The sequence below is a fragment of the Lethenteron reissneri genome, chromosome 20 (assembly GCF_015708825.2).
Source record: "Lethenteron reissneri isolate LAM-NWPU_2019-01 chromosome 20, ASM1570882v1, whole genome shotgun sequence".
NCBI classification, from domain to species: domain Eukaryota; kingdom Metazoa; phylum Chordata; class Hyperoartia; order Petromyzontiformes; family Petromyzontidae; genus Lethenteron; species Lethenteron reissneri.
In genome coordinates this window covers 14,705,273-14,732,809 of record NC_083798.1, presented here as the reverse complement: position 1 = coordinate 14,732,809, position 27,537 = coordinate 14,705,273, and the positions used below count along the sequence as shown (strand labels likewise).

Here is a 27,537-nt window from a genome sequence, read left to right as displayed (position 1 = left end):
ACTCAAAAACAGTTTCAGCGGCGACGGCTGCGGCGCGTGGCGCGCGGCTTCGGGTTTCCCCTCAGCCCCCTCACCCCCTTCACCCCCTTCCCGCCTCCGCTGCATTATTTATGTCGCGGCCGCCGCCGCCGCAGCGCTGTTATCTCCTCGCTTGTGTCGCCGTTCGAATGCCTCGTCGCGGCGTGGGGACGAGTGGCAGAGGCCCCAGGTGAGTTTCGGCGGTCTCGTGTTAGGGATCGAGGGGGGGGGGGGGGGGGGGGGGGGGGGGTCTCGGTTTAGATTTCGCAGAGCGGATGGGCGCCGCGAGGCCTCTGATTGGCTGAGGGGTTGCAGCTCGCCGGCGTCGCTGACCAATGGGAGCGCGGAGTTGGGGCCGTCTCGGTCGACACGCTGTATGGAATGTAATAGGCTCTGGCTGTATTTACCATTGAGATTTGCATCCATCTAGCAGTGGACTGACTTATACAGCGGCAGTGACTGGCTTCTATCCATATAGCAATGGACTGACTTATACAGCGGCAGTGACTGGCTTCTATCCATATAGCAGTGGACTGACTTATACAATGGCAGTGACTGACTTATACAATGGCAGTGACTGGCTTCTATCCATCTAGCAGTGGACTGACTTATACAGTGGCAGTGACTGGCTTCTATCCATCTAGCAGTGGACTGACTTACACAGCGGCAGTGACTGGCTTCTATATATCTAGCAGTGGACTGACTTATACAGTGGCAGTGACTGGCTTATATCCATATAGCAATGGACTGACTTATACAGCGGCAGTGACTGGCTTCTATCCATATAGCAGTGGACTGACTTATACAATGGCAGTGACTGACTTATACAATGGCAGTGACTGGCTTCTATCCATCTAGCAGTGGACTGACTCACACAGTGGCAGTGACTGGCTTCTATCCATCTAGCAGTGGACTGACTCACACAGTGGCAGTGACTGGCTTCTATCTATCTAGCAGTGGACTGACACACACAGCGGCAGTGACTGGCTTCTATCCATCTAGCAGTGGACTGACACACACAGCGGCAGTGACTGGCTTCTATCTATCTAGCAGTGGACTGACACACACAGCGGCAGTGACTGGCTTCTATCCATCTAGCAGTGGACTGACACACACAGCGGCAGTGACTGGCTTCTATCCATCTAGCAGTGGACTGACTCACACAGCGGCAGTGACTGGCTTCTATCCATCTAGCAGTGGACTGACTCATACAGTGGCAGTGACTGGCTTCTATCCATCTAGCAGTGGACTGACTCACACAGTGGCAGTGACTGGCTTCTATCCATCTAGCAGTGGACTGACTCACACAGTGACAGTGACTGGCTTCTATCTATCTAGCAGTGGACTGACTCACACAGTGGCAGTGACTGGCTTCTATCCATCTAGCAGTGGACTGACTCACACAGTGGCAGTGACTGGCTTCTATCTATCTAGCAGTGGACTGACTCACACAGCGGCAGTGACTGGCTTCTATCCATCTAGCAGTGGACTGACTCACACAGTGGCAGTGACTGGCTTCTAACTCTCTAGCAGTGGACTGACTCACACAGTGGCAGTGACTGGCTTCTAACTATCTAGCAGTGGACTGACTCACACAGTGGCAGTGACTGGCTTCTATTTCTCTAGCAGTGGACTGACTCATACAGTGGCAGTGACTGGCTTCTATCTATCTAGCAGTGGACTGACTCATACAGTGGCAGTGACTGCCTTCTATCTATCTAGCAGTGGACTGACTCGTACAGCGGCAGTGACTGGCTTCTAACTATCTAGCAGTGGACTGACTCACACAGTGGCAGTGACTGGCTTCTAACTATCTAGCAGTGGACTGACTCACACAGTGGCAGTGACTGGCTTCTAACTATCTAGCAGTGGACTGACTCACACAGCGGCAGTGACTGGCTTCTATTTCTCTAACATTGGACTGACTCATACAGTGGCAGTGACTGGCTTCTATCTCTTTAGCAGTGGACTGACTCATACAGCGGCAGTGACTGGCTTCTAACTATCCAGCAGTAGACTGACTCACACAGCGGCAGTGACTGACTTCTATCCATCTAGCAGTGGACTGACTCATACAGTGGCAGTGACTGGCTTTTATCCATCTAGCAGTGGACTGACTCGTACAGCGGCAGTGACTGGCTTCTATCTACTTAGCAGTGGACTGACTCACACAGCGGCAGTGACTGGCTTCTATCCATCTAGCAGTGGACTGACCCATACAGCGGCAGTGACTGGCTTCTATCTATTTAGCAGTGGACTGACTCACACAGTGGCAGTGACTGGCTTCTATCTATCTAGCACTGGACTGACTAACACAGCGGCAGTGACTGGCTTCTATCTACTTGGCAGTGGACTGACTCACACAGTGGCAGTGACTGACTTCTATCTACTTAGCAGTGGACTGACTCACACAGCAGCAGTGACTGGCTTCTATCCATCTAGCAGTGGACTGACTCATACAGTGGCAGTGACTGGCTTCTATCTAGTAGTGGACTGACTCACACAGTGGCAGTGACTGGCTTCTATCTCTCTAGCAGTGAACTGACTCGCACAGTGGCAGTGACTGGCTTCTATCTAGCAGTGGACTTACTCACACAGCGGCAGTGACTGGCTTCTATCTAGTAGTGGACTGACTCACACAGTGGCAGTGACTGGCTTCTATCCATCCAGCAGTGGACTGACTCATACAGTGGCAGTGACTGGCTTCTATCCATCTAGCAGTGGACTGACTCACACAGTAACAGTGACTGGCTTCTATCTATTTAGCAGTGGACTGACTCATACAGTGGCAGTGACTGGCTTCTATCCATCCAGCAGTGGACTGACTCATACAGCGGCAGTGACTGGCTTCTAACTATCCAGCAGTAGACTGACTCACACAGCGGCAGTGACTGACTTCTATCCATCTAGCAGTGGACTGACTCATACAGTGGCAGTGACTGGCTTTTATCCATCTAGCAGTGGACTGACTCGTACAGCGGCAGTGACTGGCTTCTATCTACTTAGCAGTGGACTGACTCACACAGCGGCAGTGACTGGCTTCTATCCATCTAGCAGTGGACTGACCCATACAGCGGCAGTGACTGGCTTCTATCTATTTAGCAGTGGACTGACTCACACAGTGGCAGTGACTAGCTTCTATCTATCTAGCACTGGACTGACTAACACAGCGGCAGTGACTGGCTTCTATCTACTTGGCAGTGGACTGACTCACACAGTGGCAGTGACTGACTTCTATCTACTTAGCAGTGGACTGACTCACACAGCAGCAGTGACTGGCTTCTATCCATCTAGCAGTGGACTGACTCATACAGTGGCAGTGACTGGCTTCTATCTAGTAGTGGACTGACTCACACAGTGGCAGTGACTGGCTTCTATCTCTCTAGCAGTGAACTGACTCGCACAGTGGCAGTGACTGGCTTCTATCTAGCAGTGGACTTACTCACACAGCGGCAGTGACTGGCTTCTATCTAGTAGTGGACTGACTCACACAGTGGCAGTGACTGGCTTCTATCCATCCAGCAGTGGACTGACTCATACAGTGGCAGTGACTGGCTTCTATCCATCTAGCAGTGGACTGACTCACACAGTAACAGTGACTGGCTTCTATCTATTTAGCAGTGGACTGACTCATACAGTGGCAGTGACTGGCTTCTATCCATCCAGCAGTGGACTGACTCATACAGCGGCAGTGACTGGCTTCTATCTATCTAACAGTGGACTGACTCATACAGTGGCAGTGACTGGCTTCTATCTATCTAGCAGTGGACTGACTCACACAGTGGCAGTGACTGGCTTCTATCCATCTAGCAGTGGACTGACTCACACAGCGGCAGTGACTGGCTTCTATCCATCTAGCAGTGGACTGACTCATACAGCGGCAGTGACTGGCTTCTATCTATCCAGCAGTGGACTGACTCATACAGCGGCAGCGACTCGCTTCTATCCAGGAATGCATTGACTCCGCAGTAGTGACCCGCTTCCATCCAGCAGTGGATTGAACTTGGCTATTAACGATGAACTCTTATAGCGCGTTGCGTTAAAGCAACGCTACTGTAAAACATTGGTGCAAGCGATGTTCTTGTAAACTAAAATTGTTTAATACTGGTTTTTTTTTGGGTTCGGTCGCGTAAATCTATTATGGATGACATTGGTCGCGAAAGCCTCCGTGTTAAACTTTAATAGTCTTCACATCACCACTGTGGTTGGAGCCATGAATATGACGGCCCTTAATAGAGAACGTCACGAAGCAGTCCTTAACCAGATAAGTGGGCAGTCGTGTTATTTGAGTGGATTAAAGCTCTGTGACCCCTAATGCATCATACTACTGCGCTATTAAAATTACTCCCGAGTTTCCCGGCTGGCAGCTGGCTGGCCGCCTCTCCGCGCCAACACAAACTTTATGAATGACTGCGAGCCATTGGCAGCAACACTAGCTGGGGAAGTGGCTAAACGGAATTTCCTGTGTAACAAATAAACATTGGGTTAATTTGAAACAGGGGAATAAGTTCCGGAAGGTATCTAATAGGTAGCGACATGGAATCGGTGGGACTAACGAGTACAGTTGGCTGACAGGGTTAATGTAAAATTAGTCAAACTTTTGTGCTCCTATTAACGTAATTATTTTTGCCAGAATATTCTTAGTCCTCGAGCTCATTTCATGCTAATCTCTCTCTCCCTAATCTCCGCCATTAACACAACTGACGTGCTTGTGTCCGGGGATGGAATTCCTTTCCAACTCAGACCCCGCCTGCTTGCCCTTCGCCACATATATAACCTCTTGCTGTAACAGCTCTCTCGCTGGTTCAGCAGTTCCACTTCTGGATAATTTTTTTCTGTCTGAGGACGACCGCTTGTGTTGCGATCGAAACGTCGTAATATATTATGTTTTATTTTATTTTTCTGTCTGCCTGACTTTACCGAAAGAACCAAAGAGTATGGATTCCTGCAGTTACGAAAGCCTCAAATCAAGATTGATATAAAAAGACACTAACAATAGATATTATCTTGGTACATTCCTTCAAAGCGATTACTTTTAGTGCTTCGATTATAGGATTGTGAGAAGTGTGAAATATACAGCTGTCTGTTCTTGTCTGTTGCAGCCCAATGTGTTCTCTGCTAGTTATTAATTATTACGCTTGTTTTTGTTTTATCAAATCCAAAAACATTCTTCTTGGTTCTTTCGGTAAAGTCACGTAGAAGGGAAGTAATAAAATAATAAAAATAAAACATTATAAAATAATTCTCACGATGTTTTGGCCACAACGCAAGCAGCCGTCCTCAGGTGAAGACCAGGTCTGTCGGGGAGACAGCGTCTGAATGTCAAGGCGCCCTTCCCCCCTTCCAACCCAGCTTAAATATACGCCCCTAGCGTGGTGGTGTTTCATTCAGATGCTGTCTCCCCGACAGACCTGGTCTTCACCTGAGGACGGCTGCTTGCGTTGTGGCCGAAACGTCGTGAGAATTATTTTATTATGTTTTATTTTTATTATTTTATTACTTCCCTTCTACGTGACGTTACCGAAAGAACCAAGAAGATGAATCCCTGCAGTCACGAAAGCTTTAAATCGAAAAATCCAAAAACATTATTTTGTTGTTGTGGTTGCCGACCCCTGGACTAGACGATGTAGGACGAGACTTATGAGTGTGTTCTGGTTGGCAAGTTATTGTTAGTTATAAAGTCCGGTTGGATAGTTAGGGTCAGGGATAGTGCCAATATATGTATGCAGAGTTAGGGTTAGCGTGTGAGTGCTAGGCATTGGTTGGCTAGTTAGTGTCAAGGTTCAGGCTACTTGTTTAGTTTGTTCAGGCTAGTAGTGCGCAATGTATGGGTGCGTTAGGTCGGGTTCGTGCTTGGAGAGCTGTCTGTTAGTTTGTCAGGATTAAGGTGATTGCTGGTCGACTAGTTAGTGGCAGGGTTATGGCTATTTCTCCGGGCTGTATGGCTGGTTTGTCAGCGTTAAGGCTAGTTGCTCGGTAGGTTCTGATTGTCCTTAGCTTCTCTTTTTCCATTGCCAACGACTGTATATAACCATGAGCTTTTTGTGTTCCCTAATTTTCCTTTGATCAAATGTTCCTTTTCGTTTGGATTCTGTTGAAGTGGGAAAATTCCAAAGCAATGTGTTGTAACAACTTCGTCAAGATCTGACTCCAGGTGTGGTTACATTTTGAAAATATATGAATAACAGTGTTCTTCTTGGTCATTGCTCACACGTGCAAGTGATTTATATGACAATGACATTTTAAATTCTAACATTGAAGAAACCTTTTGGAGTTGGCCGTAAACAACATTGGAAGTGTGCAGGCATGTGCAAACACTTTGCAAGTTTTGAACAAAACTACAAGCAGCCATGGGGATCCGTCTGAAGTAGAGTAGCTTTGAATACTATCTATTGAGGGGGGCCAGCATACGGTTTACCCCTCTGCACAAGAGTTGGAAAAGCAAATATGTCATTGAATCCCACCCGATATAATAACACAATAAACGGTGTGATTGTGACTATAACACCGGTCCTCCCATTATGTCTTGCATATCACCGCCGATTGGCACGGTTGGCTACGTAAGGTGCGAAAGAAGTTCAACATACAGTCGATACAAACATCACGTGACATCCACGTATATATCGGCCCACAGCCTTGTTTTAGACCACCAACTCTTAAGCAGCCACAATTGTGGCCATTCTATTTTAGACAGCAGCACCAGGGGACTCCCTCATGTACCACGTGCCATTACCCAATGAATTTTGCACGCACTCAAAAGATTGCGTTTCTACAAGGGTTTGGTTGGATTCCAAAGCCATGAATGGCAAGTATCTGCAAGTGACCTTGTGAGGTCTGACATTGCCGTTCACCGTAAATTGCATCCACAAAGCAGCATTGGAGCTGTTAACCAATACACGATTGTACACAATTGTACGCAGTTGTGTTGTGAATGCATAGCTATTATACCGCTGGCTTGCAGTGCCACGAATTACAGACTACAGTTAGGTACACTTTTTTTGATGGCACCAAAATAACACTAGAAAATGTCACAATAAAGCATTTGTCAGCACAGATGAGTAACCGCAGTAGTCATCATCCAGCCTGTCGATAGTATAAAAATAATTCTGAAATATGACAACCGTAGTGTAATGTGGAATCCAAGTAGCAGTGAGATTTTGAGATTTCTTAAATTGTTCAAGTACCGGCTGTACTTTGTAGTGACAGTGAAAATGTAAGATTCATGTTGTAACCCACGAGATGTAAAACATTTCAATAGGAAACATTTAAAAACTGAAATGTATTGCAACAATTGACTCGATACCTAGCTGTAATTGATTGACCTATTTGAAAGCACCCGTCACTGGATCGTGGTATATCAGGAGGAAATCAAACATCTTTTGTTATTGGGGTTTTTTTCTATCACTGTGAATGGAAATTGAATTTTGATATTCGTATCAAATGTAATAGGGTTCATTGCACATGTACAGCCTTTTCGTCGATCCACTGCTGGATGAGAGCCTCGCCACACCATGTGATTTGTAGGTGGGTTAGTGAAGCTGAGGAATGTAGACTGAAGCATCGTCGAGTACAACAGATTATTTTGCATAGCCACTCAACCTGTTAATGCTTGGCGGTTGCCTATCCAGGCTCGATTATGCTTAGCTTCTGATCTCGGGCATGCCGGTTCATTGTACCACCAGTTTATTAGATCTTTACTCAAAATTTAGTGGCACTCATTATTTTATCACAGTTACGAAGCATCCCAGTTATAAAAGCAACTGTCATTTTCACAAGTGCACGATAGTATAAATAATTGTGTTCAAGTAAGCTCAGTACCGTCACAGTTACTCTTCCGTGTTTTACTTTGAAAGATAGCAGAACTGTCAAGCAATACGGTAATTGTGCTACGGTCATGCCTTGCAAATGACTCCAAGAGCATCGGTATGTTTCACCGAATCAAAATGTATTAACTTCACTTGCAATGAGGCATGCATTGGATGCATAATTATTGCAATTTTGGCATCTTAGCAGTTCAGGAGAAGGATAAAAGGCTGATCATCAGGGTCACAATTTGAGCATCATGTGCCTGGGATCCTATTATACTGATGTCATTTTCCCGCAGTCGGATTCGAGTGCCCGCATTGCCACTTTTCTAAATGCAGATATATACAAGAACCTCCTTGAGAAACGCAGTGGTATTAATCACAGTCGTGGGACTCCTCTCACTCTATAATTATATTCCGTAACATTATGGTATTTAACATGACATTGCTTTTCTAATGTGTATGTCAAGTTACGTTTGTGACTGCAGTATTGTCACGATTAAGGGCTTGTATGCTCTTGTATAAATAAAATACCAAGGGGTTACCGAGAGCAGGTGTGCACGTAAAGTTATTCTCAGATGCTCTCTTTTTGACAATTTAAATGCGCATTGCTTTTGATTACAGCACATTCAGCGAATGTTTAACACCCATTTACTGATGCATATGCATGTCGTTAGCTCCACTGTATATGCTGCTTAAAAAGTGTAATGGACAGATGCAATAACGATATTGTAATTGTATTTTCCCTCTGCAGTGCTGAATAGGTCATTCATTCATTTTTGCGTGAGCATTTAACTTACCAGCTTAAGATAATGTCATTTGACAACTTGCACATAAGAGCTGTGCTTCTAGTTATTCCACGTTATATTTAGCCACTTCATTAATGCAGTATTAAAATGAAAGGCTCAAAGACCAAAATAAATGTTGATGGATACTCTGTGTTAATCCTGTTAAGCAGAGGGCTGCTGGATTATCCAGCGCCGGCATTCGCTCTACGTTTGGAAGCTACGGAAAGTAGTGCTCTGTACGAAATGCTTGGAATTGTGTGTAAGCAACCCTGCTGCCTAGCATTGTGAGTTGCGTGACGCTCACAATACGTGCACAGCAATCTTGTATGCAGTCAGCTGATGCGTGACGTGCTCGCTGGGGAAATCTGCGAGGGGGTGGGTGGGTTAGCACTTGTGTAATGTGTCTCATCACAGTGCTATCTTGCTATTTGGGCAGCTTGGACATTGCGCTTATTACCACCGAGTGCAGAGGCGCTCCGCAGTAGTCGGCACATGCATTTTGGCAGCAGCATAAGGTCAGTGGCGGGGGCAGGCATTTGACTGTGCTTTTGTGGTATAGCAGTGCTGCATAATGTACAACATTATTTTCAGATTTTTAGATAATTTTTTGTTAAATGCATTGGAAGTTTGCGGCTACTTAGAATGCAATTATTGTCGATTCTTGATGTCTATTGACTAGCTTGAAGGTAATTGTATTGCGTTGATTTACATAGGATTTTTGTTTTTGAATACGTTCTTCCTCGTACATAATTGCTAATAATAGTCAGCCACTGCTAATGTTGTCATCCTGCTTTAGGTTTGTGCATCTCACTCGTCGGACACACTTGTACAAAGCCTGGATTTGAATGAATGCATGCCATGCGGCGTTCGGTAGAATTAAAAAGAAAGAAACCCGTCGGATTTTGTTTTCAACAGCAGTAGTTATTTTAAGATTAACTGCGTACGGGCCCGATCCTTCGCATCTTGCCTCGGCTGATGTTAATTTGCAAATTTCTAACCCATTCTGGGCCGTGTATCTTGTTATATTGGCAGAGCTAATACATTGGCACGGACGGAGCGCTGGTATTAGGATTTTGTCAATCTTCTCTGTTGGAAGGCGTATTCAGAAAAGCAAGTGATGCAAAACGCATTCGTATATGTTTTTTTTGTTTTAAACCTCACCCATTATGGTATTTGTGCTTTCACAGGACATAGACCATGGATAGCTTGAGAAAAAAGGTGTTTACCATGGACAGGGGTGTTGTGGAAGACTGGCTGTCCGAGTTTAAGGTACAGCTTTACAATGTTATATATTTAATTCTAGATTTGAAGCTTTCGTGACTGCAAGGATTCATATTCTTAGGTTTTTTCGGTAAAGTCACGTAGGTAAAACATTAAAATTAATAAAAGTAAAATAAATAAAATTCACGACGTTTCGGAGACAACACAAGCTTCCGTCTTCAGGTGGAGCTGTCGTGGCTGTGACGGTTCCACCTGAAGACGGAAGCTTGGGTTGCCTCCGAAACGTCGTGAATTTTATTTTATTTTACTTTTATTAATTTTAATGTTTTACCTACGTGACTTTACCGAAAAAAACTAAGAATATGTTATATATTTAAATTCACTGTCCAGACATGTTTTCAGCATTGTTCTATATGCTTGGTGGAGCAATGGAGCGGTTGTGGTCGGTGCTGTGCACGATAAACACGGCGACCTGAATTCTGTATCCGGCCATTGTCAACAGCATCGGCGAGTGATATCTGAACCACTTCTTGACCTCCCCTTCACCAACCCCCGCTGACCAGCGTGGTGAAGTCGAGTCAAACAACTCCCCAGCCGTGGGAAAGGCCTTCATCCAGTAGCCTTCTTCCTAGCGTTGTTCCCGCTGTGGCGCAGGGTCCGCTTTTCGGCATTGTCTTCTCCATTTGGCTCGGTCCAGGGCATCTTCAGGGGATGCGTTGACCTTCATCCAGTAGCAAAATGACAAAAGGGCTGTAAATATTTGAACATTTTTTGTGTACTTTCCTAGATGCTTTATAATAGCATTTTGATCATTTACCATATGTTTGCTAACATGAGCTTGAAGGATCGTTTCCATTTATGTCACTGCTGCTGATATCATTGTCTTTATGATTAATATAATTTGCTTTCTCACATTAAGTAGACGTTTTGTCTTCATGGGTGTCTTTATTGGTTTTGCGGGGGGTAAATTACCATGTGCTACGTGGCAGACTGCAACGCTGCTGTAACTTTCATCAAACTTAATTATGATAACATAAGTGGATATTTTCCATCCATTCCTCATTTTCAGGCCCTGCCCGAGGCCTCCATCGGCAGCTATGCGGACAAGCTGCAACAGAAGATGACGCTCATCTCGGCACTCTACAAAGTGTTACGAGAGGCGCACAGTGAGGTTAGCTTGTGGATGGCACACGAGGCTTGCAATTCAGAGGTCGCGCCGGGTTCGATCTTCCGATGTGGGACTTGAAACAATGGGAGTTTCTTAAACCGTCCCACCCCCCACCTCTTGTTCAGGTTGTGTGTGGTGCAGTAAAGTGTGGGTATTCTCACCTGATACACCATCATCACTCGTGGGGCAAACACTGCACACGTACACAAACCCCCCTCCCCTGACATCACAAAAGAATATATATAGATGGTTATCTATCGGCTTATCTCATGCTAATATGGTAGACAACCGTGCACACTGCTTGGTGCTTGCCACAGACCCCCCCCCCACCCCTTGACTCCCCCCCTCACACCCTACATAAACACGTTGTCTCCTAATAACTCTCTTCAGACGCCTCAGTAATTTTTGCTGGAGCAATCAACACCTGATGACGGCTGCTTGTGTTGCTTCCGAAACGTCGTGATTTAATTTTATTTTTTTCAATTTAATTTATTTTATATTTTTTTACCTACGTGACTTAACCGAAAAAAACTAGTCGTATTCTCACCTCTTCCAAGATGCCTGGCCAATGTAGAAAGATAAGTTTTTTTAGAGCTCCCTCTAATGAGCTGCCTGTCATGGAAGGCCTTCCACCAACAGTTGAGTGAGCAAGACATTTCAGGGCTGCAACCTTTACCGCATCAACAACGTCCAAGAGTAACGTGCACCATGGACACTGAATCAGGATCAGGATCGTTCAGAATCGGAATCTTCATTGAGACTGGAGGAATCCGATGAGCTATGAAGCTCTTTTTCACAGATGTCCAGTAGGGAAAGGTCCTAAAGTTGCAACAACAGTACAAAAACCGATAGGAATGACATCAGCTCACATGCAGGTGCTGGTTGGATTGTCACATCGCACGACCCTGAGAGATGGCGACGGCTTGGGGAGGTCTTCGTCCGGTAGTGATGGCGATTAAGCATTTAAAAAAAAAGTCCTTGTTCTTGCTCAGGGTAAAACACGTTGTCTTCTTGAGTAATTTTAAGGTCTTAGCTCAGTTTTGATGATTGTTTAAAATAAATGGCATAAAGGCTATTGGCTCATATTTTATAGATATACAGCTTGGCCTTTGCTGTTGGTTACAAGTTTGAACATTTTATATATATGTGTAAAAAATACTTGAAAGATTCAGTCAACCACACCACCATAATGCTCGATTGATGCCACTGTTTTGATCTATTAAAATGCATGAGAGTGACGTTAGAGTGATGTCACTCGAGTGCTATAATGGCATGGTTGAGTAACTTCAGTCTTAATTCAGCATTAACAAATATTCAAACTTGTCGTACAGCCCAGGATTTTTACAGCCTAGGTGAGTATCTACAAGATGATGGTTATTTTGCTCCCTTTGACATGATCCAGGCCAGCTTTAATTATACACAGTGTAACAAAAAAAATTGTTCCTGGGTAGTAAGTGTTATTTCCTAATTGCTAATGCCTCAAAAGTACAGAAAATAGCTATTATTCCCCACAAACTTTGCTTTTGTAACCAGGACTGATATTTTGAAATTTACCTATTTTCAATGAGAAAAGTGTGCATTTGTATGCACTATACTTTTTAGGCATAAGCACTTAAAAAATAACACTTACTACCCAGGGATAAAAATCGTGTTACATAGTGTTATGTGCCAAGTAAATCACTCACCACTCCATACGGTTGGTTTCTGGAAACCGAGCCCGATTGAAGGGATGTCGAAGAATGTCCTGTGGGTATCTCTCCCAGGAACGTCGCCAGTTGTCGCGTGAAACAATTCTGTCTCACAAGGGTTTCAATCGGTTTAAGAGCCTGGCTCTTCTGCTTGAACACGTTTTCACTTCGTCACCATATTGTACAGGTTCTCAAGGCATTGGTAATGGTATTAATGGTAATGTTTATTCCGCGTGAACTTAATCCTTTTAAACATACACTGTACAATGCGGATATACTGTGAGATAAAAATTCTACAAAATTCACTAAATATGAAATAAAGAAAAACTACGGCTCGTCATGGTTTTTTTGCTTCTTTGAAATTAGGTACCCGATAGCAACCACCACATTATAGTGCTTTTCTACCATTCCAAGTGGCATCTTTAACAAAACGCTATTATAACATGTAAAACAAAACCGTTGTATTTATTACACAATTATGTATGCAGACGTGAGCTCCTGGGTTTATTTTTAACGAGATTCTCTCCGTGTGCTTAATGGCGTGCCCTTTGGAAACAGCTGCTGGAGCCCGTGTGTCACCAGCTGCTTGAGTTCACCCGTAGCGGGGAGCCGCAGCTCCGTCTCTTCACGCTGCAGTTCCTGCCCGTGCTTGTCGACCGCTACCTGACGGGCCTGGCTGCCGCACAGGGGCCGCGCCCTCGCAGCGACGGCTGCGCGGAGGCCCTTCTCCTGGGCCTCTATAATCTGGTAAACACTTACAGCGGCGTACGTTTTGTTGTTGGGGGTGGGTGGGGGGGGGTGTATTTGACTGCAACAAAATATGCGCACGTTGTTTAGTTTGTTGTGGGGGAGCGGTGGTGTAGCGGTTAGCACGCTGCGTTATGAACCCGGCGACCCGGGTTCGATTCCCGCTCACGGCCGACACCAGTGATGATTATATGAACTGGTTCTAGGCCTCCTCTAAGTCGACTCTGTCTGGGGCGACAAAGGCGGTCGGGCATCGTGCTGGCCACCCACCTCCTCGTGTACCGTTCCAGCCTTCATAAGTGCTCGCTAACAGCACTTGCCCCTATAGTCTGTTAAATCAATATGGGGGGGGGGGGGGGGTCTTTGTCCCGCCCGCTCCTCTGATTAGCACGGTTGGCTACGTATGGTGCGAAAGAAGTTCAACATACGTTTACATACAAATTAATGCACGCGTTAGGCAGCGACTAAAATAACTCCTATAGAATGATCTGAGCTGCTTCAGAGTGGTTTGAGACAACTTGAGTGTATGCTAATATTTTGGACCTTGTTTTTTTTGTCCACGTATAGATCACTACATATACAGGGTGTTTAAAAAAGATGTACCCGATTTGAAATCGCTATATCTCTGCAACCACGAACCGCCCATGAATGAAACTCTTACCACTTGAAAGGGTGGGGTATAGAGAGGAGGGCGGGGCATAGAGAGGAGGGCGCGGCATAGAGAGGGCGGGGCATAGAGTTTCAAATGATTACCGCTAGATGCATCTCCCAGCGCACAAGCAGCCCCTAGCCTCAGTCATTCGCAAGATGGTGACCCCGCAACACAAGGGGCGTTTTGCGTTCTGCAGTTCAGCAAGACTGAATCCGTAATTGCGTTGCAGCGTGCGTTTCAACGGCGTTTTGGCATTGATCCGCCAATGTCAAAGAGAATTCGTCGTTGGTACCGACAATTTGAGGAAACAGGCTGTTGATGTAAGGGGAAGAGCACAGGGCGACCACGCACCTCGGAGGAAAACGTGAGAAGAGAGGCGTTTGGGACGAATTCAACTATCTTCTCGATGTTGTCCGTACAGCTGGTGGATGGCACATAGAGCATTTATAAAATGGTTAGTAAAACTTGATAACTCATTAAACCGTTTGTAACGTTTTGTGTAATTGTAACATGTTGCCATCGTGAAATATACTGCTTTGAAATTGGGTCGATCCTTTTGAAACACCCTGTATATACATGCACTGATGGGTGCAGTGCTGAGTAGGAACGCACATGAAGACCAGAACAGTGCACGGGGGTGGGGGGCTGGTCGGCACCACCACACCCGGCTGCATTTTTGTCGTCTCTGTGCAGATGTTTACGCAACGCACCAGTTACTCGTTTAAGGCTGAGTGGACCTCGGGGAGGACCAGGAACGCTTCTGTTATCACTCGCCACTGATGAATAACCGTGGCTGAGAATTTAACTCGGGCGGAGTTCAGAGTGCTCACCAATGTTGTTTAGTGGTTTATTGTCGAAGACAAATTGTAGAAGAATTGACGAGCTACTTGGATGAAACTATTGTGAATAAAACTGTGCCTAATTTTTTACTGAATGCATATTTTTGTTAGCATTCATATAGACATTTTGCAAATGCTACGTGCACGTAACTTGTGTTAAGCCCAGCATTGTGTTTGTGTTATCCTAGAATTCTTTCCAAGAATTGGCTGTTTCTGTTATTGCACAGTTTACAGCAATGGCATGGCTAAAATTGCTCCTCTTTTATGGTAACACGTTTAATGTCTCTCCCTCAGCAGGTGATGTTTTCTTACTGGCTGTGTAGTATATCTGATGGAAATGCTACGGTTTGCTCCCCGCTGGACTGTTGGCTAGAGAACATCCCAACAGACTTGGATAATGATTTGCCTTAGTGAGATCGCTTCCTTTGGAAGAATACATTTTTAATGAAAATAGCTCAAATGTTGCTTGGTTTTCTAGGCAGCTGTTAAAATGCATAAATATTTTAAGTATTTATGCATGATGTGTTTACGGCAAGGAACATTTCCGACTGTAATAGTATTATAATTTTTTTTGTGAATGTCATGATATAAAAGTAGTTTTTTTGGTTTCAGAATGGTGTTGTCAAATCGAAAAGAAAATTTTATTTCAAAGTTTCACACACATTTAAAATACGTGCCTTCAGTGCAACGAGTCTTGTTTTTCCTAACAGTATTTGAATGCATATTTGTTCATTGATTAGTCTAAAAATTGTTTGGCACACACGGCTGGGTTAAAAATGGAATAAGTTTTAAGTTCAAGTCTAATAATTCACTTGACCGACATACCAACTGTGTACAGCTTTATAAGGTCACTGCCTGGGAATACTGAACCAGCACTTTTATCTTCCATCTATGCTACCAGTCTGGGCATTTAAATCATGAATGTAGCAAGCTTCTTATGGTACAATCCCTATTCATGGTATCCAGCTGTGCTGTAAGATTACTATGAAGAGGAAGCTTCTGGCATGAGATGTGAGGCTGTAGAATCATTCGGATGATCGAAAATCACAAGCAACCTAATCATTATAGGGTTTTCCCCTTTTTTCTGACAATAAAATTGAAACCTTTTTTTACGAGGATTCATGTCTGCATTAACCACAATACCTGCAGTCAAATGCTAACAAGAAACACACTATGATAATATATGCATTGTCCTTGAAACTGATTGGTCCACACCAAGGGACAGCTTTCTTTTGAGCCCTCGACCCAGTTGGTGCTCGACCAGAGGACGCCAAAAGGCGTACAGCTCATTTGACTGCAGGTATTGTGGTTAATGCAGACATGAATCCTCGTAAAAAGGTTTCAGTTTTGTTGCCAGAAAAAAGGGGAAACCCCTATTATTATATTTTAGTACTGGCAAAGGAGGTCCAATGAAGCAACCTACTATTCATGAAGACGCATCAAATGAAACATTGGCTACCTTCCATTCACATTCGGTAGTACAGTTATCTTGTATTTAGAACATATCTCGTCATGCTTGTTAATGCTGCCAGGCTTCTGAACTATTTGTAGAACTTCAGTGAGTAATTAGGAGTCTATGGTTTTTGAGATATTGAAATTAAAGTCATTAGCTCTGTATTATTAAACAAGTAACGTGCACAAAAACATGTTAAATTTTTTTAAACTAAAAATAGCAAATGCAACAAGTGATAAAGCATACAGTAAAAGCAACAAAAGAATTGCTTAAATTAAACCCATTAAGCTTTCTTTGCAAAGTAACGTACAACATCCATACACATTTATACATTTCGATATTTTATTACAAGTGTGGTGATTTCTTGATATAGCTGTTGATTCACTGTCTCTAATAAACAAAAACATACTTTCTTGATTTGAAGCTTTCGTGACTGCAGGAATTCATACTCTTTGGTTCTTTCGGTAAAGTCACGTAGATAGAAAAATTATTAATGTATCACGACGTTTCGATAGCAACACAAGCCATCGTCTTCAGGTGAAACAATACAGCTGGCGGACTGCTGAGGCAGGAGGTTATATCTGTTTGTGGTGGGTACAACCCGAGGGTAAGTGAGCAGGGCTAGGGATGGAATTGGCAAATAAATGTAAGATCGCAGAGCTCGCATACCTCGGCTAACCTGGATGGATCGATGGATAGATGCATGCTGGGAATTGAACTGGGGCACCGCAGTGGGGAGATGTTAACTCCCTCGCCTGGTATGCAAGAGGTCGTGGGATTGATCTCAATCCTGACGCATGTTCTCTCCCCGTGGTCGCGTGGATTTTTTTCCGGGTCTTCTGGTTTTTCAATCCACAAATAGAAACATCCGCTTGCTACAAATTTCCACATGATTAAGCCACTTCGTTGAGCTATCATTTGTGGCCAGGTCGCTTCTGAAAAAGAGCTGTATAGGTCAGTGGACCTTAGCTGGTGAAATAAAAAAATAGTTAATTTTTTATTTTAGACAGAAAGAAGAGCACACAAATCATGTAAAAATGCAAATTATAGATGCCTTGTTGACTTTAGAAACGTGAGCGGACTTGAGCAGGTCACATTGCTAAAGGCGATCGATGGCCAATGGGTGAGACGGGTTATGGAATGGCAGCCAAAGTTTGGATTACACCCAAGAGGGTTGACCGCTGCGGAAATCAGAGGGATGAGATCAACTGATGGGCAGGAGCGAAGTGATGTGGCATCATAGGACCATGGAGGATAGCGACGATGTGGGAGGGGATGCCTTCTCTCCAGCAGTGGATGGATAATGGCCGATGACGATGAATGCCCCTGTATTGTGTACGCAGTATGTTGAGACGTAATGCGCATGTTGTTTGCAGGAGATCGTTGAAAAGGATGCAACCAGTAAGGTCTTGGCATTTACAATCCCATCACTGTCTAAATCTTCCATCTATCATGAGGTGAGGACATTATTTTTGCAAATTGAAGAACTTAACTTGAGCGATGTTTTCTAAATTAAATAAGGAGATACAGGTTCTTTAAATATTATTTTTTGAATTGCGTACTGAAAGCAATTTAACACCAAGAAAGGTGTGCCTTACTAATTGGGTTTAACATTTACTAAAATATGAAAGCAAATTAGTTTTTTTCTGAATATCCCTTTGGGAAAATCAAATACACTCCTTAAGCATCTGCCGCCGTATGCATGCACGTGTTTGATTTATTGGCACTTATTCCACGTGTATATACCTGACACTGCTCTCGATATTTCTCCTCTATGTCTGTTCTTAATGCATTGTTAATGGCTCCCATCCTTTATTTGTAATGTTTCCTTGTTTGTTTCACCATAAACACACACGCGCACATATTTTGGGCCCAGGTCTACGACAAGTCCAACTACACGCTGCTCAATCAGTTCCATCCATGTCGTGAATGCTTTTCTTGCATATGCAGATTTTTCCCTTTCAAGTTAACACTGTGATGGTCGTGTTCTAAGCCAGCGGACTGTGTATTATCTCTTCAGAATGAAAGCGATTGAGCGGTGCTTTTCAGCATTTGTCTTTGAAATCGGACACGATATTTTTTATTTGTAAAAATGGTAATGGGTAGCATGATTCCATAAAAAAATTTGCCACAAAACGAAACTGATTCATTTTACTGCAAGCTTTTTTAAATCACCTATCTGTATTTAATTTCCAACACTAATACTGTACTCTCAAGTATCATGTATTCCTTAAATTGTTTTAATGTAAAGTGCATTTATGGAGTGACCAGCTTGGCTCATTGCTCACATTTCTTGTTACGTTGAAAAGGCAAAGCATGTTGTGAAATTACATGGGGTGCTTTGATATATTTATAAAAAAAAAAACATTAACAAAGACTGCTGCTTCCAGCAAGATCACAACAAAAGGCCCTCTCAGTGAATTATGCATCTCACTTCCATTGGCTTGTGTGGTAATTGAAAGAATATAGCTCTGCAGCTGAGATGTGTTTTTTTCTGAAATGGCAAAATGCTGGATGTGATGAGTGGAGGCTCTGCCATTAGGCAAGTGGTATTGCACTAATGCATACGATTGTTTATAGGGTATGACCTATGGCAGTGATTGTGTGGGATGTGACTTTGTAATAGCTGGCAGCGGTCATGTGACATTAAATGAAATATAGCCTTCGCTTACAAAAATAATAACACTTTTGCCATTTCTTAAATGTGGGGAATATTTTGTAGTTGCCATCTAGCCAAGGATTAGATAACACGTTTTAGCATACATATGAACACATTTAAAAATGTTTATTCTCACCTTGGTGCAATATTCCCCAAATAATCTCCAATTTAAAACATGCATGCTGTGTTGATAATGAATTCCAAATTCATGTTATAAATACTGTACTTAATTTAATGACTGTACTTTAAGGTTGCGATTGTTTAGTCACTCACTTAAGCTGTTTTACATTCTCACCTCCGCTCCATGCTTGAATTCTTATGTTCAGATGTTCCTTTTAATGTCTGAACAAAAAGGGTCATCACGGGACATGAGTCGTTAGCCTTTCGTTGTGCACAAGCAATATTGTGCATCTGCTGAGTGCCTGACGTTACAATGCCTCCGTCAATCTGCCAGCCGGTCTGGCACTGTTGTTTAAGAATGATCCATTTTAGGAAATACTCTTGCAGCTCATGCTCAAATTTGCAATTGCCACTTGCCCACAACTTAAAAGAAAAACCTGCAACTAAACAAATAAAATGCTATGATGTTGACTCGTTAACGCAAGTCTTTAACCAAAATGATCTGATGGCTGTATAATGTTGTTGTTAATCTAGGAAACAAAGTGGGAAATTCAACGAAGCGTTGAACAAATACACAGTTTGTTGGTTGTAACTCGTGGTTTTGATTGTGTCGGTGTGCATGACCGTGTGCCCAGCCGGGCAGCATGGGCTCCGTGGCCATTATGGAGGCCACGTTGTCTGGGCGAGATGTAGTGAGAGTGGCCTATGCAGGACCCCTGCCACACAGAGATGCCTTTTCTGCGCAGAACAGGTACGCGTGCATGCGCGCAAGGTGTGACGCACTACATGTACAGCCAGTCAATTTGCTGCTGGATGAGGGCCTCCTCTTGAAGCACAGGCAGTGAGATTTATTTGATCATACTTCACCCGCTCTTCAGTATGGGTTGGTGAAGGTTGGGGGACGAACTACAGAACGATAGACTTTGCTGCACACTGCCTTGTGCCCACAGTGCCTCGAACACCTCTTTTGTATGCGAGGCGATCACCCATCCAAACACTATCGAGGCGAAATTCTGCTTAGCTTACGAGATCGGACGGGATCGGGCTCATTCTGGGCAATTTGGTCAGAGGCTGATGCACACAGTACATTGCAGTGCATCTTGGGAAGTGTGTGGTGGTTTTGTTGTCCATTGACTTTGGGTTTTTCCATCAACAGGTTTGAGGTGCTGACCTTCCTGCTCGTGTGTTATAACAGCGTCGTGGTCCAAATGCCCTCGTCCTCCTACCAGGCGCTGTGCTCAATGTGCTCGCAGTGAGTGTCTCTCGCTTCGCTTTATTCAAACGCAGATTTTCTTTTCACCCCCCCTCCCCTCCCGAAGCACCGCGGTTGCATTTGATGTCATTGTGGAGTGGTCTCCAGTGTTATCCGTCTCATGAGATGCCACTCTTCCCAGAGTGTGTATCAGCGGATTTCCTCGGCAAAAGCAGATCTGGAAGGAGCGACGCGCACGCATAGCCCTCTCCCCAGAGTTTATGGTGCAGCTGCTGACTGGCATCTACTACACCATGTAGGGATGCACACTTCATCACTCCGTACTTCATGTTATGCTGTCAGTTTAGCGACGTACACTTTTGCGTTTGACTCATTACATGACTGTACTACTGCGCCCCAAACGTCTTTGCGCGTGTGTGCGTGTGTTCTTTTATGCAGATATAACGGTGGTTGGGATCTGGGCATTGAAGCACTGGACAATGTGATATACCGAGCTCAGCTGGAGTTTTATCCAGAACCCCTGCTGGTTAGCGTTTGCACAAACCCTTGTGATTTTTTTTTAAATCTCTATATCCAATTTATCACCGATTTAAAACAATTTACTGCTTAAAAAAATAAATCCCAATGGTATTTCCATTGCACTGTCAGTATTATGAGACAAAGGACCCATTCGTATGGTCACACTGCAGTTCAGTGCCACCCTCCGATGCTAGAGAATGGCCCACACACGTGGGGTACCGCAGAACTTGTGAAGATCTCTTCAGGGGACCTCTTTTCCATATAGTATTGGGCAGCACTTTCCATCACTTCACAGTCAAATCCCGATAATTATTATAACAGTTGAATATTTGCCAACTGAGGCCAGGCTGGGACCATCTACTCACTGCCACTTGGAAACGAGTAATCACAGGCAGCTGGCTGGATTCAATCCCAGGATCTCGGCGGTGCCGGCTCAATGCTCTGACCTTTGACCCACCTGGCCACATCTCGCTCATGATGCTTTAATTCCCTTCACCTTCTTCTTGGTTCTTTCGGTAAAGTCACGTAGAATGGCAATAATAAAATAATACAAATAAAACATAATAAAATAATTCTCACGACGTTTCGGGTGGAGAACAGGTCTACGTGACTTTACCGAAAGAACCAAGAAGATGAATCCCTGCAGTCACGAAAGCTTTAAATCCCTTCACCTTGTGTCGCGCAGGTGGGTAATGCCATGAAAAACTCGCTGCGCTGGGATGCTCCTGACTCGATGGACTCGAAGCAGCAGGTGATCCAGGTGGAAGTGACGCCCACTCTCCGCAGGCTTTCCAGAAACGCCGTCACCAGCGCATCCATACGGCGACACCGCTGGCGGAAAGATGGTCCGAGACACATGCGCGCACGCAAACATGCAACACACAGAATATTGGATACTGATAATCCTTTATGAATGGATGCAAAGGCACTGCACTATTTGCTAGAGAATTACTGTGTAAAATTACTTGAAAGTCCCATCTCATCTGAGGATGCAGTCTGATGTGTTGACATTTAGTATGCTAATTTGGAATATGCCTAGATGTGGCTGCTTTCATTCAGTTGTTGATGCCAATGTCTCTTCGATTGCTTTCAGTGCTGGAGGGAAAGCCTGTGGAGGAGACCCTCGAGATTTCCGAGCCTGATGAAGGATTTTCTTCGGGAACATCCAGTGCCAGCCATTCCGCCGCCAATGCTACCAAGTTACCTGGCCCATCATTTTACCAAAAGGGCATGATTCGGAGAGGCGTTTGTCTCATAGGCAACTGTAGTAAGGAGCCAGCAGGGGAAACCCAGTCGGACTTCGGGAAGCCGTTACCTGTGCATCCTTCATCTGAGCCTGGAAAACCATCTTCATTGCGAGCCGTTCTTGAATCTGGTAACCAGCCGCCCCAGAAGCAGGGCATGGCTGACAGCTACAAGTCACCTACTGGACAACGGACAGCCAGTGAGTCCGGCAGGGCCTTTTCCCTGCATACAAGCAGCAAACCATCCCCGCCTCCCCGCTCCGTGACAGAACCCGGAGGCAGACACTCAGTAGAAATGTCAACACCGGCAGCTCTGCTCAAGGCAGGTGGAAAGGAAGTATCCTGGCGTGCCCTTAATCCGAGCAGCAGCCAGTCCTTGCTGCCACACAAGGATGAGGATCCGGGTCTGGCTGGCACATCGACCGCCGCCCTGAGTCGCTCGTTCGAGTACGTCGGGGCATCCGGAGGAGCGATCTCCGAGCCCATTGCCACGGTTTGTGGCGGGAGCGCGGCAGGCAGGAAGCGGGGGAGCCGGCATTCGACGAGCAGCCTGCAAGAGGAGCGCCTGGCCTCGCAATGCACCGACGCGGAGTTCCTGTCTCCTAGCCGGCAGCATGGGCAGCAGCAGCAGCAGCCGCGTTCTCCCAGCTATGGTGTCCAGCTGGTCACGGAGGTCTAAGCAAATTAGTATGGCTCATGGCAGTTGTGCAGCAAACAGCCGATGCGCTTTGCAGTACAAGTGTACGCGAGGATTGTGTAGGATAATTACACAAAATGTCCTTTAACTCTTAGCGTGTTTTGGGAAATTCGATTTTTTTTCAGTGTTAACGAGTTATTGTCTGAAAAATGCAGTTTATGCCTTTAAATCGGAAGAGAGGAAATGCCAGGAACATTACTTTACTAACGATTTTGTGGTCATTTTAAAAGAAGTATGCAACCCCAAAAACAAATAGCTCTTAGTCTGCAGATACACACGGAGGCTTTGTGCCCTTGGCTGTCCATAAACAGTCGGAAGCTTTGTTCATTAGAATAAAGAATGTCAAGTGACTGGAGATTTCTAGTGACATCATTGCAGTGACCATTAAAGAGGACAATTCATGCTCCAGTGATGTCACCTTGAGTGTGTCTGAAAATTACTTTACAAATCTAGAACAAATCTAGAATTTCCTTACAGTGTTTTTTTTCTCATGAACAGTGTTAGGCAGCCTGTGACACACAGCTTAGGTATCTGCAAGAGTTGTTTGTCTTTTGAATCGCTTATTTATATAAAACATAGAACATTGTTTGTAAGTAGATGGTAAATTATCTCAACCATCTCGACTGTTTTGTATACATGTATACAATGCAATTTGGATTTATTGCAGTGTCTAAATACAACCAAATGTCAAGATACTGTACAGAACAGTTCGCATATATTTGATAGAAAAAAGATAGTGACAAGTAGAGAAAAAGAGGGGGGGGGAAGGTTTTCAACATGGAATTGAACACGTGCAGGAACTATTCTCTTGTGTATAGCAATATGTTGAGCTAAATGCAAATGTTGAGGTCTTCTAGCTACGACGAGAGGGCCATTGAGAGAGTTAGTATAGTTTTGCTATTTTACTGTGGTCCATAGTTTGGGTTGCATGGCCACACTGGCTTACCTTTAATTTTCCATTCATGAAGGAGATGTGTGCATCGGCCTGTAGATGTTCTAATGCAGGTTGATGGTACACCAGTGTCTTCGAGGAATGTCAAAGCCAGGAGGTGCGATGTTTGCGTCTTGAGTGAGGTGTTTATTCTGGACGTCCACGTTGTTCCATTCTGTTCACCAGTGTTCCTTGGGATATAGCTGAAATTCTATGATGGTGATGGTGAACCTATAAGGGTAAACGCGACTTGAGTCTGCAGCAAGGTACATTGTTGAGGTCTTGATTGATGAGTAGGTGGGGCGAGGGCTTGCCAGCACAGATGGCTAGGGGTGGAAATAGTTCCAGAAGAGGAAAATTAGCAAATGTTGACTGGGGGCTTCGACAAAAGGCCTCAGTTGCTGGAGTGGAGAGTGCATGGACGAAGTGAAGCGAGACGGGAAAGTAGAGGTAGGTAGGGGTCAATTCCGTGGAGTATCTTGAAGACGTTGAGTGCGATATTGGTATTGATACGGAATTGAATTGGGAGCCAGTTGAGGGATTTCAACACTGGGGTGATGTGTTCTTGTGGGTGAGAAGTCTGTCCGTGGAATTTTTGCATCGTCTGGAGTTTCGAGATGAGGCATTTGGGGAGGCCGTAGAGTTGCAGTCGTTGAGTTGGTATGCGATGAAGCCATGGATGAGGGTCTCGTAAAATAAGGAAGTGGCAGATGTGGGACGTGATGCGCAAATGGAGATATGAGGTCCTCCAGAGTTGCGATTTATCGGTAAGGGATGACAGATTTTTCACGCTCTTTGCCGGTAAAATGTAGCCGTTGCTGGGTGTAAACTTTTCGTGGATGAGCAAGGCAATACTTCCGTTTGGTGACATTTAGGTGGAGGAAGTTGATAGCAATCCAAAATGAGACCGCATAAAGGCAGGATGTGGGAAAAAGGCCTTTGAGGTTGGGCCCATGGAGTCAATGGTGATAGTCACGTCATTGACGTAGAAATGGTTGACATTAAAACCGGAGTTTATTTTGCCCAGCAGGAAGAGAGATTGACGTGTACACATGCACGGAACCATAGCTGATGAGATTTTCCTTTGTCTCAAATGTGTAATTTAATTTTCCGACGTATTTATTGTTAGTTTATCGTACAATGATCACTACGAAATACCAATACTAGTGGTACTTGTCCTCACTCTTTTGTAGTCAATTAATTTCTGTAATATGACTTATGAGTATTCTAAATCTGAAGAATTGTTTCTTTATTTTCAAAGAAAGTTTAGTTATACTGCATTTGTTTCTGGACCCAACGCTCTTAAGTAACGTGTCACGTAGCACGAACTAAAATGTACATTACTATTTTGGTCATGTACATTGACTTTGGTGTGGGGTTTTTTGTATATATGTAGTTTCAAAATATATATCTCGCGAATGGGACTTGCTGGTGACTCGCTGAAATGTATGCAGCGTCGCGTAAGAATTGCAAAAGCTGTGATGGGGGGTGGGGGGGGGCATGTGCACAAGTTGTGAAAGTTCCGGCAGCTTTGTGTGCGTCGTTTGTTAGTGCGTGTTGCGGCGCGTGGTGTTTTTTTTATTTTCACAGGCATACCTGTGTGATACGGTGCATACCAATCATCCGTAGGCGTAAGCTGATGTAAGAGTCGGCCTTTTGCTCTGGACTTCCGTTTCAACGTGTGTTATTTCACAAGGACGTATCTGATAATTATATTCCCCATATTTATATTTGAGAATTAGAATGAATGTCGTGCAGTGTCATGGTTTCTTTTCAAAACGTATAAATTTATATTGAAAGTTTGCCACTAATCGTTTTTGACATTCCATCTCATTCCAGTGCAACATTACACATTCCGTTTAGTCCATGCAATATAGTTATTTACGTATTGTAATGCATATTTATTTCCCTGTATTCATTTATTTTTCATTACTCTGTATCCTAAGACCGATTGTTACTTGATGTTTCTTTTGTATTTGATGTATTTTTACACTGGTGATGTCGACACCCCAGTTGTAAGACATGTCACTGCCGTAGCCTGTATAATCGCACCTCCGATTAGCACGGTTGGCTGTGTGCGGTGTGAAAGTTATTCTGCATACATGTATTGACCTTGACAAAAACTAAATAAAACAAAAACATACATTGTACAAACTGACGTGGTACTCTTACGGCAGTTGGCTTACATGTTCAGGAGGTGGCGTCAGTGTAACATCGTCGCCCGACAATTAATGCTTAGAAATGGCTGCATTGACAAAATGACTGCATGACGGACATTCAATGATTGATTCTGTCTACTCTGCTGCACCTTGCCCATCTCTCCACCATGATTAGATTCAAGAAGAGATTTTGTCGCATTTGTACGGTCTCATTTGTATTGTCTGTTGCATACGTTTTGTCGACACTGTCTATTTTGTTTCCATTAATTAGAATGTCAAATTTGAATCTAATTTTGGGTTAATTTTAAGTTATTCTTAAGCATGCAATAAGGGCGCATGTTATCACGAGCATAAGAATAGATTTAATTGATGAACAAGAAGCTGCTTTGTTCTATTTTACATCCCTTCGTCCATCCACTACTGGATGAAGACCTCCCCTCGCCCTACAGATCATACATTCTCATGCTAGTATGTGTGGTTTGAAGGTATGTGGAACACATAGACATGGGGGCACAAGCAGTGTTGTACAACAATATATTTTGCTGCACTGCCGATATGCTGCCCACTGCATAGCCCCCCCATTGTAGTAGGGGGGACAGGAAGGGCTGTGCAGCGGTGCTTACTTTATATGGCTGCAAGACAAATCGGTTTCACATGCTGGAACTCGTACAGCCCTTATGGGAGCTGCTGCCCCGTAATGGTTAGCACACTGGACTTGCAATCCAGAGGTCACCGGGTCAATTTCAGCTTCCGGCATGGCAGTTGAAATTATGGGCAAGTTTCTCAACCCCCCCCCCCCCCACCGCAATTTTGTTCACCCAGCGGCATGAATGGGTAAACCACAGTAGAGCGGTAGGTTGCGTGTGGTGGGGTGAAGTGTTGGTACGCCCACCTCTTCCAACACATCTGGTGAATGTGGAAGAGTAGACCAAACACCCACGAGTATACGGCAGTGGCGTGCGCAAGCAATTGCAGTGCAGCACCTTTGCCATATTTTAATACAACCTTTGACTCTTTTTTTAATTACTTGCAAGGACAAATTTAAAAGTTTAAGGTTTACATTCGAATGGAAAATAATTGCCAATATGGAGAGATTGACTCTGGTGAGATATATGGAATGAAATAACTGAGAATCAATTCAAACATTGTTTTAAACCAAACCATTCTGACATCTTCACCCTGCTGCTACTTGCAAAGAAAAATCCAATGTGGATTTTTAATTTGCTTTTTTGGTACCTTGACTCATTGACAGGGGTGGAGCATTGGCCCAGTGCTTAGCACACTTTGCTGTAATATCCCAAATGTGGTTATGTATGTTGACCTTATTTCTCACCGTACGTAGCCAACCGTGCTAATCGGAGGTGCAGGGGAAGGACAACACTATAAACACAACGCAGTTCGAACGAAGTGAGTCTTCATTTAGATTTAAAAGTGCATAGCTCTAGTGGCTTCCTAATATCGGAAGAAAGAACATTTCAGACGGCCGCATAAACGCATCTGAAAGCGCACTATGCAGTTTGACGGCCAGCCAAAAGCTGCTGTAATAGTGACGTGGCAGTGTTTGCCATGTTTATTATTTCAGAGGGTCTCTTAAAAGTGACATTTTCGTGAATAGT

The 27,537-nt window shown here is 44.3% G+C and overlaps 1 protein-coding gene across 2 annotated transcripts; it reads left to right on the top strand.

Moving 5' to 3' along the window:
* Positions 1–7: 7 nt before the first annotated feature.
* Positions 8–26,026, top strand: LOC133344836 (hyccin 2-like). Of its 2 annotated transcripts, none has more exons than XM_061555065.1 (11): positions 8–208; positions 9,799–9,880; positions 10,902–11,003; positions 13,247–13,435; positions 17,756–17,836; positions 19,794–19,909; positions 20,315–20,410; positions 20,553–20,666; positions 20,810–20,897; positions 21,576–21,735; positions 21,984–26,026. In XM_061555065.1, exons 2-11 carry the CDS (start codon positions 9,809–9,811, stop codon positions 22,811–22,813), a joined length of 1,848 nt encoding a protein of 615 aa, XP_061411049.1. In that variant the 5' UTR covers positions 8–208; positions 9,799–9,808; the 3' UTR covers positions 22,814–26,026. The 2 variants fall into 2 exon arrangements, with proteins under 2 accessions (XP_061411049.1, XP_061411050.1); XM_061555066.1 differs by lacking the exon at positions 8–208 and adding an exon at positions 9,020–9,126.
* The last annotated feature ends 1,511 nt before the right edge of the window (positions 26,027–27,537 follow it).

Excerpts from the sequence above, each read along its gene's own strand:
- LOC133344836 (XM_061555065.1), top strand. The coding sequence starts at position 9,809 with ATGGATAGCTTGAGAAAAAAGGTGTTTACCATGGACAGGGGTGTTGTG. Across the intron at positions 19,910-20,314 it reads GCCTTTTCTGCGCAGAACAG|GTTTGAGGTGCTGACCTTCC; the intron begins GTACGCGTGCAT and ends TTCCATCAACAG. Across the intron at positions 21,736-21,983 it reads ACACCGCTGGCGGAAAGATG|TGCTGGAGGGAAAGCCTGTG; the intron begins GTCCGAGACACA and ends GATTGCTTTCAG.